The sequence below is a fragment of the Ammospiza caudacuta genome, chromosome 1, assembly GCF_027887145.1.
Source record: "Ammospiza caudacuta isolate bAmmCau1 chromosome 1, bAmmCau1.pri, whole genome shotgun sequence".
Taxonomy (NCBI): Eukaryota; Metazoa; Chordata; class Aves; order Passeriformes; family Passerellidae; genus Ammospiza; species Ammospiza caudacuta.
Window position 1 is genome coordinate 129,764,795 of NC_080593.1, and position 13,564 is coordinate 129,778,358.

Below are 13,564 nucleotides of genomic sequence, written 5' to 3' on the forward strand. Positions count from 1 at the left end.
AGCCAGCTCCATCCCGGGAGCCGTGCACTGGGCACAGCTGGCTCCCACTGCTCCTGAGCCTGGCAGTGACAGCGGCACCTTGACACGGCATTTCACCTGCAGCCCTGTGGGAGAGGAAAAGCACAGTGCTCTCCAGCTTGCTCTCCAGCTGCATGGGCTGCTTGCACCAGCTCCACCGAAGGGCGCGGGAGGATGCTGCTGACCACCTTAGAGAAAAGCAACAAAATTCTGCACACAAATTCTGTAAAGAAAATGTTTTATTTAAAGTGTTAAATACCATCACCAGAATGAGTTTGATTTACATTAGTTGGTGTTCATTACAGGCCTAATCTGCCCTTTTTTTTCCCCAACTGTAATTCCTTTTAACTTTTTAAAACGTACTATTTACAAGACAGCAGTGATCACTGGAATAGTACTATTTACATGACTAAACCATAAGTAGAATTGCAGACGTGTGAAAATTAAAAAAAATACATTAATTTTTTTAAAATAAATACTGCATAATGACAATTATGTACAAACCTTCCATGCGTCATGTCCTTGATTTTAAAATTTGAAATAATTTATAGAGGACTATGCATACAAGAATGTGTGAGCACATCTCACAGTTTCAGGAAAATGGTTATGTATTTCTGTTTAATATCCTAGGGGATATTGTAGACTGCATGTTAGTAGCATTTATTTGCTGCTGGTAGACAGGTGTCTAAATTATTTCAATAAATATAATTTTACCAGTCTGTCTATTAACAATAATCCATTATATAAACTCTGCAGACAAGACACAATCTCATTTTCTATGATATTGCACAAAGTAAAAGGCATTATAAGTGATACTGTTATTACTTTTTCCCTCTTATGAGGCATGTACAATTTGTTAATGGGAAACTTCAACAGATTTTCAAATAAACTCAGAATAATTCTGTGTGGCCATAAAGGTAAATGTAACATACTTCAAAAATTATTGCAAGATTTCAATATTAAACCTTAAGTAGGTATTAAAGGCATACAAAGACCCAGGAAAAAGAAAAAAAGAAAAGGATATTTTGTTATTAAACATTAGCCAGTTACATTCCCTTTAAATAACGAAACTTAATGAGAAGCTTGAACTTGCAGCACCACCCAATGGTAGTTACTGTCTGCTACAAAACCCAGGGTTCCGAAGATCCATTAACTGCAGTGAGGTTCTGGCAATGGTGTCAAAGAGCTGACAGAGTGGTACTGAGAAGTTTTCTTTAAGGCTATTTTACCAACCAAAGACTGATACTTTCCAGACTGATATTATCTAATTATGTCTTTTGCAATGGAAATGTAATTTATGAAAATTGAACTTTACAGCAGAAGAACTGTATGGATTTGTAACCTTTGTTGCTTCTGTTATTTCAAAAATGTAGCAATCAATTTGGTTTAGTGCAAATAAAAGTGCTTAAATTTGTTTCCTAAAAATCAATCAGGTACTTAATTTTTCCTCTTTCCAAAAACCTTCAAGAAATAATAGTTCAGTCTTTGAATGAAAGATGCTGGTGCTGAACACAAATTTATTGAAGACATCTTACAATGGCCACATGATTCCAGTATTTTGCTGTAGAATTCAATTTGAAGGTGAGAAAAAATGAAAATAAGTTACCATGCACTGTACAATAAATTGCAAAAGTTCAAATATCTTCTTTATCAAATACATGCTGAATTACATTAATGTACTCCCAAGCCATGTTGCAAAATCCTTTTCAACATGCTTGAAAAAAAGTAAGCTCTTAAACAATATTTTCTCAAATAATTCAGAAATGCAGAACAATCTGCAACCCTGAACCAAATATGGGGCATAAGACAGTAATAAGTCAAAAGGTAGCCATTTTAGAATATGCTGATCATCCTGGGAGGTAGAGGGGGAAAAGAGCAAAGGAAGAAGGGAGATTGGGAGGAGACATAGAGAAAGAAGGAGGTAAAAGAAGTGTACAATTTGCACATTATGTTGAACTTTACAAGGCTTGTACCTTTTACATTTAAATAAATTTAATATATTACACTTATTTCTTGTCACATAAACAGAATTTTAAATATTTGCTAGAAATTATTTTTTATTTTTAATATAAGTCTGCAAAAACACAGACCATGACTGGTTTAAAGAATGATAAACGTGGTATGTCTTTGTATCACCCTGTTGCATTCTCTTCCCTTTAAAACCATGCACTAGTGAAATTTATCTTTAAAAATAATATAAACTGTTGAAAATGGCTGATTTATTCTTTTTTTTTTTTGTTTTGCAAGTTGCAGCCCCAAGAAAATAATTTAAGTGTTCAGCTAAATCTGTGTCCATGCAAAAAAGTTTCTTAATTTCATACAGTACAGTATATCCACAGAACTTTATTTTTCAGAGAGTCCATCATGTCTGGGGTTTCACCATGTGAACAGTTGGAGGTATGAAGCCCACCACTTTAAGTCTTGAACCTTTTCAATATGAAGAGTTTTCAGATCTCAAGCAACTGCTGCAAGTGCCAGTTGACTTTTCCATCATCCTTAGATTCTTCTTTTCTTCCGATGTCTGCTAATCCACTGACTTGTAACGTGGCTCCATGGGAGGGTAACTCCGTTTCTGTGGCATAACCAAACTTTAGGAGGGGAGGGCAGATAAATAAAGAAAAGGGAGCAACAAAACAGATATGCCATTGAAAAGGACTTTTGTTGCATGAAACAGATTGATTTTTTTTAGTTTAGTCCATGGCTTCAGATTGGACCAAAACTGAGTCCCTGAACTCCAAACCTATCAGTTCTTCATGATTTCAGTCCATCACCTGAGGGCCTTCCGTAGGGCACAATGTGTGCAACTTCCTTGAGAACACAGGATCGCGTTGCAGCCCTAGAAACAGGCTCAGAAGACACAACATTAAGCATGCAGTGTTACCAGGGTTTGCGACCTGTAATTTTATTTTTTTGTAACGCTGGTTGCTATGACAACAGTTTCACAGCTGCTATGAGCGAGCATACGAAGGTCCTGTTGAACTTTCAAGAGATGATTGGGAAGCTCTTCTAGTGAGAGGAGCTAAGGTTGGGTCTACTAGGGAAGAAGGAGGGAAAAGTTTGAACCACCCAATCACCATGTTGGACAGGTCCAGTTCATCTAAAAGTATCTGTGCCACTCCCATAAATGATTTATGATCCATACGTCCATAGTCTCCCCAAACAATTATCTGTTAGGTAAAGAAACACAAGAAAATAGAAAAATTTTAGTGAAAATGTCAAAAGCTTTAATCTGATTTGTCAAAAATCTCTGGTTGTTTAATTACAGTAAGGAATGAAATATCCAACTGCTACCATAGTTTAGTTCTGTGCATCCTAATCATGATGCAGTGACAGAAATGATCTGGGCACAAACAACAGTTACCCACGATAGCAGGGAAAGCCCAGTGAGAGGAGCCCATACATACAGCAGAAGCAAAATAATCTATAACTCACTTTTGCTCCCTTCTACTTGCATACTCAATTTCTACTGGCATAAATAGCTATTACTGTAGTGTTTATGTGCTCAGCAAGTATATAAAATATGAGCATTTACGGCCAAATGAAACCTGAAAGAAGTTTGAAACTCATTCAGTGAAAACTGTACAGGTGACATTTTCAGGTTCAGAGGAACATTTATGCAAATTACCTGTAAAACTTTCCCTTGGGGACTTTCTTCAAATGATAGAAGTTGCTGATAAAGTGGTTCCAGCGTTTTTCTTGCTACCTTTGTTTTCTTTTTGGCTATGCAGACTCCATTTTCTAATAGATACACCTTTACATATGGTGCTTAGAAGAATGAAAATAGAAAACAGAAGGTAAAGAAGAAGTCCAGTTTTTTTTTGTGTACACACACACTTTCTATCACCATATAAAAATCCGCTTTTAAAGGATATATAATTTATAAGAAGAAATATCCACAAGCAATATTAACAATTATTCCCATACAAAGCATCCATGCATTTTCTTTACTGTTCTCCTTGGGTGTATTTTTTTCTTGACTTCTTTTTGTATGTCTCTTTTACCATGGAACAATTCAGATTTTGACCTGAACAAATCAAGTATTCCTATATATAGCATCCCTATACAGTGCAATATGCAAAATAGGCCTATTAAGTAAATGCAAGACTTGCAATGACTTTGGTGAAATCTGGATCAATGCTCCAAATTTTTAATAATTTTAAATTATCTACAAGGTGAAAATCAGTGAAGAAAGGACTCTGACACAATTTCTATTTTGGCAGAAGAGCTTGCTAAAAATATCATTATATTGTCCTTTTTACATAGCGTTACAGGACATCAGATTATAAGAGAAGGAGTAAGTATCAAATAGTGGTCTACTTTTTGAGTAGATACCTATTCCACATCTCTTAATTCCCTCTTCATTCCTGAGACTTCTATATAAAATCTTCAGTATATACTTTTCTTCCTACCCCATAACTAAGGATGCCTTTGCTATTACCAAAAATACTTTGAGGTCTTCTGGCAGCCTGATTTTTCATTTCCTCCTGAAGTAGGGCTGATTTCTGATTTCAATACAATATGCATTTCAGTACACAACATTATAACCTACTGGGACTTGAACTTGTTAAGAGTTGGCAAAGCTGAACAGAAAAGCCACAGGCTTTTTATGTAGAATGCCATTCTCAGAATCACAGAATATACTGAATTGAAAGGGACCCATTATGATCATCAAGTCCAAGCCCTGGCCCCGTGCTAAGATTGTTACTAAGGTTTTTCTTCCTTACCTGGCAGTGTCTTTGAACCTGGTTTTACAACAAGGCCACGGGCTCGGATTATTTCTACTTCCAGTTGTCCTTTCTTATCCATCATTCCCACCTGAATATCTCCTAGATAACAAAAAGAAATCCCAGTATTGTAATTCAAAACTACTTTAGTATATGAAATGTTGAAAAAATGTCTAGGATGAATACGTGGTGACTTTTATCACCTGTTTTCCATCAATAAGTATGATCTGGATTTTAACACTACTATGTAATTTAAGGTTTACCCTCTTCACTGCTATTTATGTTAGTAAACAATTTAAAAACTCTGCAATAACACCTTCTCTCCCATCTTCCATGGCCTCTTTTACTTCAAAATAATTTCTACTTCCTAAGAGTTTCAAATTAAAAAAAAGGCAGCAAGGGAATTTATACAAAGCAGCTCTGTAAAGCTGCTTGAAATCTCTTCACCATTGCTCTAGTTAACGACAAATTATGAAAAGATAACTTGTGAATACACAAGCCTCTAAACACAGTAATAAACATTTTGCACCAAAATTACCAATTTTTATACAATATTATCCAAGTGATTCAAAGAAAAGTTTGGTCTCATTAGTCCCATTTTAAAGATGGAAAACTGAAGAAGAGGTAAAAGGCTGAACTTTTCAAAGCAACTTTCTACTTTTGCACTTCTTCATAAGCATCCACGATTACATTCAACTTTGGCTGAGGTTACAGCTTTGGTCTTAACTGAGTTGTTCAAAACCACAAGAGAAATCCATATTTAAAGGGACTCTAGATAAATTTTATGTTCTAACTACCTGACCAAATAGAATATATCCTATCTAGAGGGCATAAACACTTAAACACTTACCCATTGATGGCGTTGCCAATGTCTGTCGTCCTACAAGCTGGGCAGGACCAAGTCCATCCAGAAAATCACTGAACTGGCTGTCTGCAGCCAACCTCACACCAGGGAAGATCAAACTAGAAATAATATTGAAAAAGAAACCAAACAAAAATACACTTAAATTTGCCCTTTGTTTGTGTTTTTATTTATTTGTTTGTTTTTTGTTTTGTTTTGGCTTGGATTTGCTTTTTGTTTTCTAGATGTTTTGCACTTAATGTTTGTGGGTTTGGTAGTACTGTAAGGAACTTACCAAACAATTACTGTAATTTTTGAAATCCCACAGTGTGCAACAAGCAGCAATTTAGCCTCCAGCATATAAACAAACAGGTAAAGAAAGCACTCTCCTCAATAATTTCCAAATTTGTATTCTTCCATAATGTTCTCCTTTTCTAATGCATTAAAGGTCACTGTTAATTAGTGCTGATATGAGACCAGTTCATTAAGATACTAACACACACCCTTACCAGTGATTTAGTTACATGAATGTTACGTTGCTCACACTTCTCAGTTACTGTGAATTCAATGGTTAAATATCAAATGTACACAGTGAAATGATGACATTAGACCAAATACTGGTTGCTATTTTCAAAACTGCCATTCATTCAAAAGATTTTGTTGAAAATGTCTTTGAGAATGACGTCTATTCAATAATAGAACTGAAATCCCTTGTGGCAAAGGACCAAAGTAACTTAAAATTAAAATGCTTGCCATAAATTATCTGTACCCATTACAGAGCAACAAGAACTAATGACATTTGTAATGACCAATCATTAAGAAACGTCCATTTCAAATACATATAGTGCACCAACTTGGAAACACAATATATATTGTGCAGCACAGATGAACACCACTAATAAATCAACCCTCAATAAGACTTCTCTAGGCAATGTCTCAGATACATCACTCAGAAGTTTTAACTTGGGCTTTTATGATGCTATGATAACCATGATACGTGACAGACTTGTACTGCTGCCCAGATAATTTCTTCAGGTTAAAAGCAGCAGAATCTTTGAAAAACTCTTGAGTCCAGTGACCTGGAAATGCTCTGGAAATGCTTTGCTCTGCATAGCACTGACGTATGCCAGGAGTTTTTGGAACAGAACTTATCCATATCTGTGTTTTACTTGGAGTACTGCACCTGCTTCCCCTCCTGACACACCTCATGATGATGATCTGCCCCCCGATGTGCCCTTCTCATGGCACAGCAGAAATGATCCTCCTCCTTCCTGCACCAACACTGGGAGACTCTTTTCACTCACAGGGGAAGACTGAGGCTTAGTCCATCAATGACACTGGTTTGTGAAGGGAATTCTGACTGAATCGGACCTACAGCACTCACTGTGCTTCCCTCTAACAACTAGTTTCATGGAGAAATGTCAGGAAACCACAGTGTAAATGCTGCTTACTTTCCCTCGGAGCTGTAGCTGTTCATGCTCCCATCCGTTGACTCCCGGCTCGCCTGGCGAGTCATCCAGTTCCTCATCTCCACGGCCAGCCCTGTCTCCGTGCTCCTCTGGACGGTGCTCCGCAGCTTCTTGCCCCCTGCTTCTGTTGGAGACAAAAGAGAAGCCCCCATGCCACTGTGCTGCCGCAGCTGGGCAGCCGTGCCCACCCCTGCACCACGTGGCACAGACAGTCAGAGCCACAAATTAATGACCTGTAACAAAGCTTCCATTTAAAATGCATCAGTTTTTTAGTAACAGGAAAACAGCAGCATAAATATCCTTACAGGATCTTGGTTCTGTCACCACGTGCTTTCCAAGGTCAGACAACACAAGTCTGCCCATGGAGGTAACCAGATTTAAACAATCCATAGTCTAGCGCGTTTAAAATATATTTTCCCTGGATGAATAAATCCCTCTTAGGAATTAAATTAAAATGTTACCATGATGTCAAAACCTGAAGAGAAATGTTCTAATTCAGATGGGTTATTGTTTTAAAAGCATTTGGTCATTATCTCCTAAATCAAGTTACAGATATCCATCAGTGAGGATAGTAAACTAAAAATCAAGAAGCCTTCCTATGCCTTCTTCTCTATTCATTAGCTGATTAATTTTAATTTATATTTAAAATATACAGTATTTATATGCACAATAAGAAACTTTATTACCACCTTCAAGAATAACATTTTTTCTATCTATTTGCATAGTTTAATTTTACTTAGACAAGGGAAAAAATACTCAAACAATATAATAGCATTTTTTAGTGTAGGCATTTTGATCAAGACCTCAATTGGATAAAATGAGTAGGAATGAAGCCTCAGTTTTTCTTTCATGAATAAGACAGATGTTCCATGTAATTTCTGATTTTAAACACTGTTCCCTGCACTGGGACAAGGAATTCTGCATACTTATTTCTTTTAATCTGCTCTATGTACCTCTGAGTGCAGCACAGTTATGTGTAATATACTGGTATTATAAAAGAGAAAAAAAGTTTAAAACACTACAATAATAATAATTCTTAAATACTGATACAATGAGGGCAGAGTAATATCCAATTTCTTAGGACATCAATGGACTCAATTTTCTTGTGCAGTTATTTGTAGCATCTGTTACCCTTTACACCTTCTCTGCCTTGTCACGTGCTAGAGGTCAGAAGAACTTCTGGACCTGTGAGGATGGTGAAGCATTAGGGATTTGAAAAAGGAAACGAGCAAAAGGAGGAGATTGTCCTGGGATGAGGACTACCACACCCCAGGGGGAATGTGTGAGCACAGGAACTGGCTCAGAGTAAGAGGATCTGCACCCTTGGCCAGGGAATGGGAGACAGACCTCAATTTCCATGAGTGCACTCATTGTCCTAGGGCTGCAGCGCGGGTTGAAGTCTCCCAGGCCCCTCAGTCAGGAGGAATATTAGGACAATAAAGAACATGGGAAATGTAGTGATGTGGGAGCTAGACACCACAAATACCTTGAAAACCACTGTCTCCTTGTCAAGAAAGATTAATAACTCTGCAATATAGCAGCAGTGAGACATTTCTACAGCAGTATCATGATAATAATATTGCTTATTAAATAATATTGCTTATTAAAAGCCTTCTGCATATTCCTTAAGGCCATCACTTTGAATCAGTACATACAAATAGTAACAATAATAGAAGTAAAATTTTTCCTCTAGAATTTCAGCTACGCAAATGAATTCAGCACACAGGACAATGAAAAAATAAATTTTATTGCACCAAAATTACTTCTAAAAATGCCCATCATCTTACATCATGTTACCTTATGTAAGAAATGCAAATAAAAAAGGCACCAGGGTACTACAACACACAAAAATGAAGGTCAGAAATCAACAATTTCATTTCTTTGGGTTGTATCATTCCAAGTGCCTGCTGGTTTATTATTTATATTCAATTAATGAAAGCTGGCATCTGACTTCCAACAGTGGTCCAGTTGTTCTAGCATACAAGCACTCATTTCAGAGAAATATTCCCACAAACTGCCAGGAAAATATCGTGCTGTAGTTTTGTAGAAAAGGTACACTGCATCATAGTAACATGTGAAAGGCACACAACTCTGAAGCCCCACAGGACATTACTCCTCTGTTCTAAGAACTCATTTGATGAGTAAGCATTAATTTTCCTTCAGCCTCATCGAATGATGGTCATTCTCAATTCATTATTGTAAATATGAAGCCCCTAATGTAAATTTAAAAGAACACCTCCATCTTGCATGATTCTTCAGTATCTTCATACACCTTTCAAACATTTGGGAGTTTGAGAGAAATATATGTTTGATTATGTCATATGTGAAGGAGTATATAGTAACTTTTATTAATTTGTAAGGCAGATTTTTTTTCTGAACTAGAATTGTAAGTCTGTATGCCTTCATTGTAGAACAACAGAATTAAAAAATGAACATAACCATTGCACATCAATTTACTGAGAAATCAAGGCAGAACTCATGCAACTGCCAATCAAGTCTTCATAGACACACGCGTTTACAGCATCCCTCTAAACTTTAATTTAATGCAGTTTTACTTTCCCACATTCATTCTAACTGAAATAAGTGGTCTGGTTCATACGACAACAGGCACACAAAGATACAACTTTGATATACCATGAAAGTTAGATGTGTAGTATATCCAACTTTTGTGTAAGTACAAGTGGTAAACTGTAATTATTTTGACCTTAGCATGGAATTTAAGGAGGGCTGAAAGGAGGTTATGTGAATAATTATTTCCTAATTTTCAATAGAAAAAGGCAGTGCTCTCGAATGGTCTCCAGAGAAAGATCTGACCTTCCATCAGTAAATAATCCTACAATTCCTCAAACCATTTTAAAGCAAAGATAGTATTTTTGTCATCCATACTTTATGTTTCATAAATTCAGCATTAAAAAATTAAAAAGGTTTCAAACAGCAATGAAACCACAAAGTTGCTGCTCAGCTTAAAGAAATAGCCTTTGGTGCCAGACTTCCAAGCTGTAGCTGGTAGAGCATCTGATTGAAGATCATATCACTCTACTAAAGCCAAACTGTTTTCCTCATTCCTGCCTGGAAATTGAAAAAAGAAACTCCTCTCTTGTGCTAATTCAACTACTCATGTAGCTGCATTCCATACTGGACCCAAATCAAAAGGAAAAAAAGGAAAAACAAAAAAAAAAGATTTAAAGTTGTCCTTTTTCTTTCAAGACAGATAATTTTGGAAAAGATATTTGTCAAGACAAGCATTCACCAAGACAAGCTGAAATGAACCCAACTACAGCAATACTAACCTCTAGCTACACAAGTAACTTGAGAATGAAACACTCACTCAGAAATAACTATCTAACTAGTGTAACTGCAAAAGTGAGGGTTGGTTTTATAATCCTAATCTATATATACACTCATGTTATGCATGCTGTTTTAATCTTAACAAATGAAAATATACGGAAGTGAGAGCTTAGAAGTGTACTTAGTTTTTATGTTGCTGAGTACCTACAATCAAAATCATTTTATTTATCATTTCCTAAACTCTAAAAAATAACATTGAAAATGTTCTCCAAATTAGTATAAACTAATTGCCCTAGCAAAAAGAAATTTCCCTCAAGTCCCCCAACAAAATATGGAATATATTATCTGAAAAACACTAGCTCAGATTCTCGCAGCCATATCATAAGGAGTGGAATAAATTACCAGAAATAATTGCACTGGTATTTATGAAAGCACACTCATTCTTACAGTTAATCACACTGGTAATTTAACTAATATGGTTGCTGCAAATAGACTCCGCAGGCCACATTTTCTAAGTTATGCACAGAATTATTTGTTCCCACAACTTGGAGTGCAAATCACTTACAAATCAGGGATGCAAAACTACTGATACAATCTTCAGCAGCAGATGAGAAGTCAAAAACTGCAGTGAATGCAACAGATTACCTTCCATCATCTGGGATCCAGCCAGATGAAATCCACTGCTGGTGGTGAGAGTGAGAGCTCTCAGCTTGCCCTCGGCAGGAGCTTCCTACAACTGCTCCCCAGCAGGCACAGAGCCACAAGAAGACAAGGCACAGGCACAGGCAGGCTGGCTATGCCAGTCCCTAGCTGGTCTGTGATCTCTTGCTAGGACTTGTAGGGGGTACAGAGCAGCTGTGGCTTCAGAAACACACTGAAGTGCTTGAGGTGGCTCTTCTCTGCTCTCCCCACCTCATCAGAAAAGCTGCATAAAAACTCCTTCAGCCTTGTCATCTCAACTCAGGAGTTAGATCCACAAAGAGAACAAGCTGCCTTTATGTGCCCATTTTTTAAGACTAAAATAATTACACACCTAGTTACCCACTCCAGATATGTGAACAACTGGCTAGATAAAAGATAGTCTAATAAAATGTGAACCTACAGAAGAAAAGGCAGACAGGGGAGGTCTCAAATTCCCTTACAGCTGCACAGCTCTGTTTCTGGAGTAGCCCAAGTTTTGTTTGCACTGAAGAAGGCATTTAGCTCTTGTTGAAGCACTAGGAAGCACAGCCAAGTTATTTCTTTCTCTGTGTTACCCACAGACCCCAAGCAGAAGACACAGTTTAGAATCTATTAATTTAAGCAGGATTTGGGCAGTACGGATTCCATTGCCACTTGAGTTTGAGCTCATTTCACTGATTCTCTTGGGCCAGTGCTAACAATCAGTTTATGAAATTTTGGTTACAATCCTTCCAATGGATATTTTCACAGTGCATGCTGTCAGCATTTCTGAAACCCAAAGAGCATTTCAGAGCCAGGGGAAACTGTTATCAGGGTCTTTCTCTTACTTGTAAGGAAGAAAGGAAGATCTGCATTCTAGTTCCTGCTTCCATGAGTATCTGAATGTAAAACAATGATAAATTATGACTGGGACAGGAATGGCCTGCACTGATATGCCCAAAGCAGAGCTGCCTTCAGCAAGAGAGCTCTTCAGTTTGGAAGGTGTGAGAGAGTCTGGGCTGAGTGTCAGTCTGCCCCATATGTTTTTAAATTTCTTGGGAGTCCTGACTAGTTTTTCATATTTGGTCAAGGAACACTTTTTCACTCTTGTCCTACTCTTTTTGTTTCTTCCTCTGGCCATAATAGAGGCATGGTTAATCAAGACAGCACCTAAGAAAACGTAAAAGATAGAACTGAATTAAATAATCAACAACAATCAACTGCAAAACTGTTGCTTGGACTTCTGGTCAAAGGCTGGTATAGAAGATTTGGCATGCCATTCTTGATGAATTTCCTACAGGACCCAAGAGGCATCATGAATGTCATTTGCTCCTGGCCAGATTGCAGCATCCTTTGCCCGCATTCTGCTTCCCTGCCATGGCAAATCGTATGTTCAGCCGACTCTGTGCCTTGGTGTGGCCATGTGATGTGAAGTCAGTTTGCCATGTGGCTTCTGAGCAATCCTGTGGTTTAAGGCAAGCACCTGCTCCTTATTCTCTCCCACATCTTAATTACATCTTCCACTGTAATTTCACTGTTGCTCTGATGCCCATTCTCCAGTTTTAACTGATCCTTCAACAAATTGTTAAGAGCATCAGAAAAGAGAAACTGGTTTTGTGTGTGGAACCCATCACTTCAGGATCTTCAACTCATGGTTTTATGTTCCCAAAAAGGTTTTTGAAATATTTTTACAGGACTGAACTGTAAACAAAGAGCTGCTTTCCTGCATGCTATAAGTACAATAAGTACTTAATGTTCCTAAAACTTTAGTAACCCCAGCATTATTATTCAGAATCACATGCTACATATAAAAAGCATAAATAACTATCTTGAACACCCTATGGTTTGTTTTCAAGTACCAGTGCTAAGTACCACTCCCGGTGATCCCAGAAAAGTATATACAGCATCAGACTCATTGTATATATATATGCAGTATATACAGCACAGAGGTCTGATGCTTGGCCATTTCCTTGACAAAGAATTTACCCCTGATAAGAGAGGCTGTCCCAGGGAATCAAAACTAATTAACCACAGCTGTAAGGAAGAGAGCAGTTAGTGCTGACGTAATTCCCACTTTTGGTTATCTGACTCTGGTTATACAACAACAAACAGGCTATGCAGGTCTGGCTGGATCCTTTGTTTTCCAGGTGCTGATTACAGATCTTGACAGTGAGGTGCAGATCAGGAACAGAACTACACACAGCCACTCAGGCCCTTCCAGCACCACTGCAGAGGTCTCTGTTACTGATAAGGCCCTCAGTGTTCTAGGTGTGGTCTGAGGATTTACCTGCCAAAAGCCATTTACCTGCTGTAAACCTGAACACAGAGGTACAACAAAAAGCACATGTCTTTGTAGCCCACAGCTGTATCTCCCATGTGACAAGTGATCTGAATGAACAGACCTTCAAGAGCCCTCATTTAGACCAGTTATGATCTCAACACAGATAAATGTTCTTATCATTCAAATGTAACAGATCTATAATCATTTGTACGTATTTTGTGCATGTGTCAAAACAGAATGGTAGCATTTTATATCCACTTTGTACATCCTGTACAACAATCTA

General features: G+C 37.5%; 1 protein-coding gene across 1 annotated transcript in view; it reads right to left on the reverse strand.

The window, feature by feature from the left end:
- Positions 1-287: 287 nt before the first annotated feature.
- Positions 288-13,564, reverse strand: part of RIMS2 (regulating synaptic membrane exocytosis 2) — a 443,432-nt gene continuing 430,155 nt past the window's right edge. The window contains exons 38-42 of the mRNA XM_058808280.1: positions 7,035-7,176; positions 5,593-5,705; positions 4,743-4,844; positions 3,644-3,783; positions 288-3,185 (exon numbers count right to left, since the gene is read on the reverse strand). Coding sequence (XP_058664263.1) covers positions 2,967-3,185; positions 3,644-3,783; positions 4,743-4,844; positions 5,593-5,705; positions 7,035-7,176 — 716 coding nt within the window. The 3' untranslated portion in view covers positions 288-2,966. The remainder of the gene's footprint in view (positions 3,186-3,643; positions 3,784-4,742; positions 4,845-5,592; positions 5,706-7,034; positions 7,177-13,564) is intronic.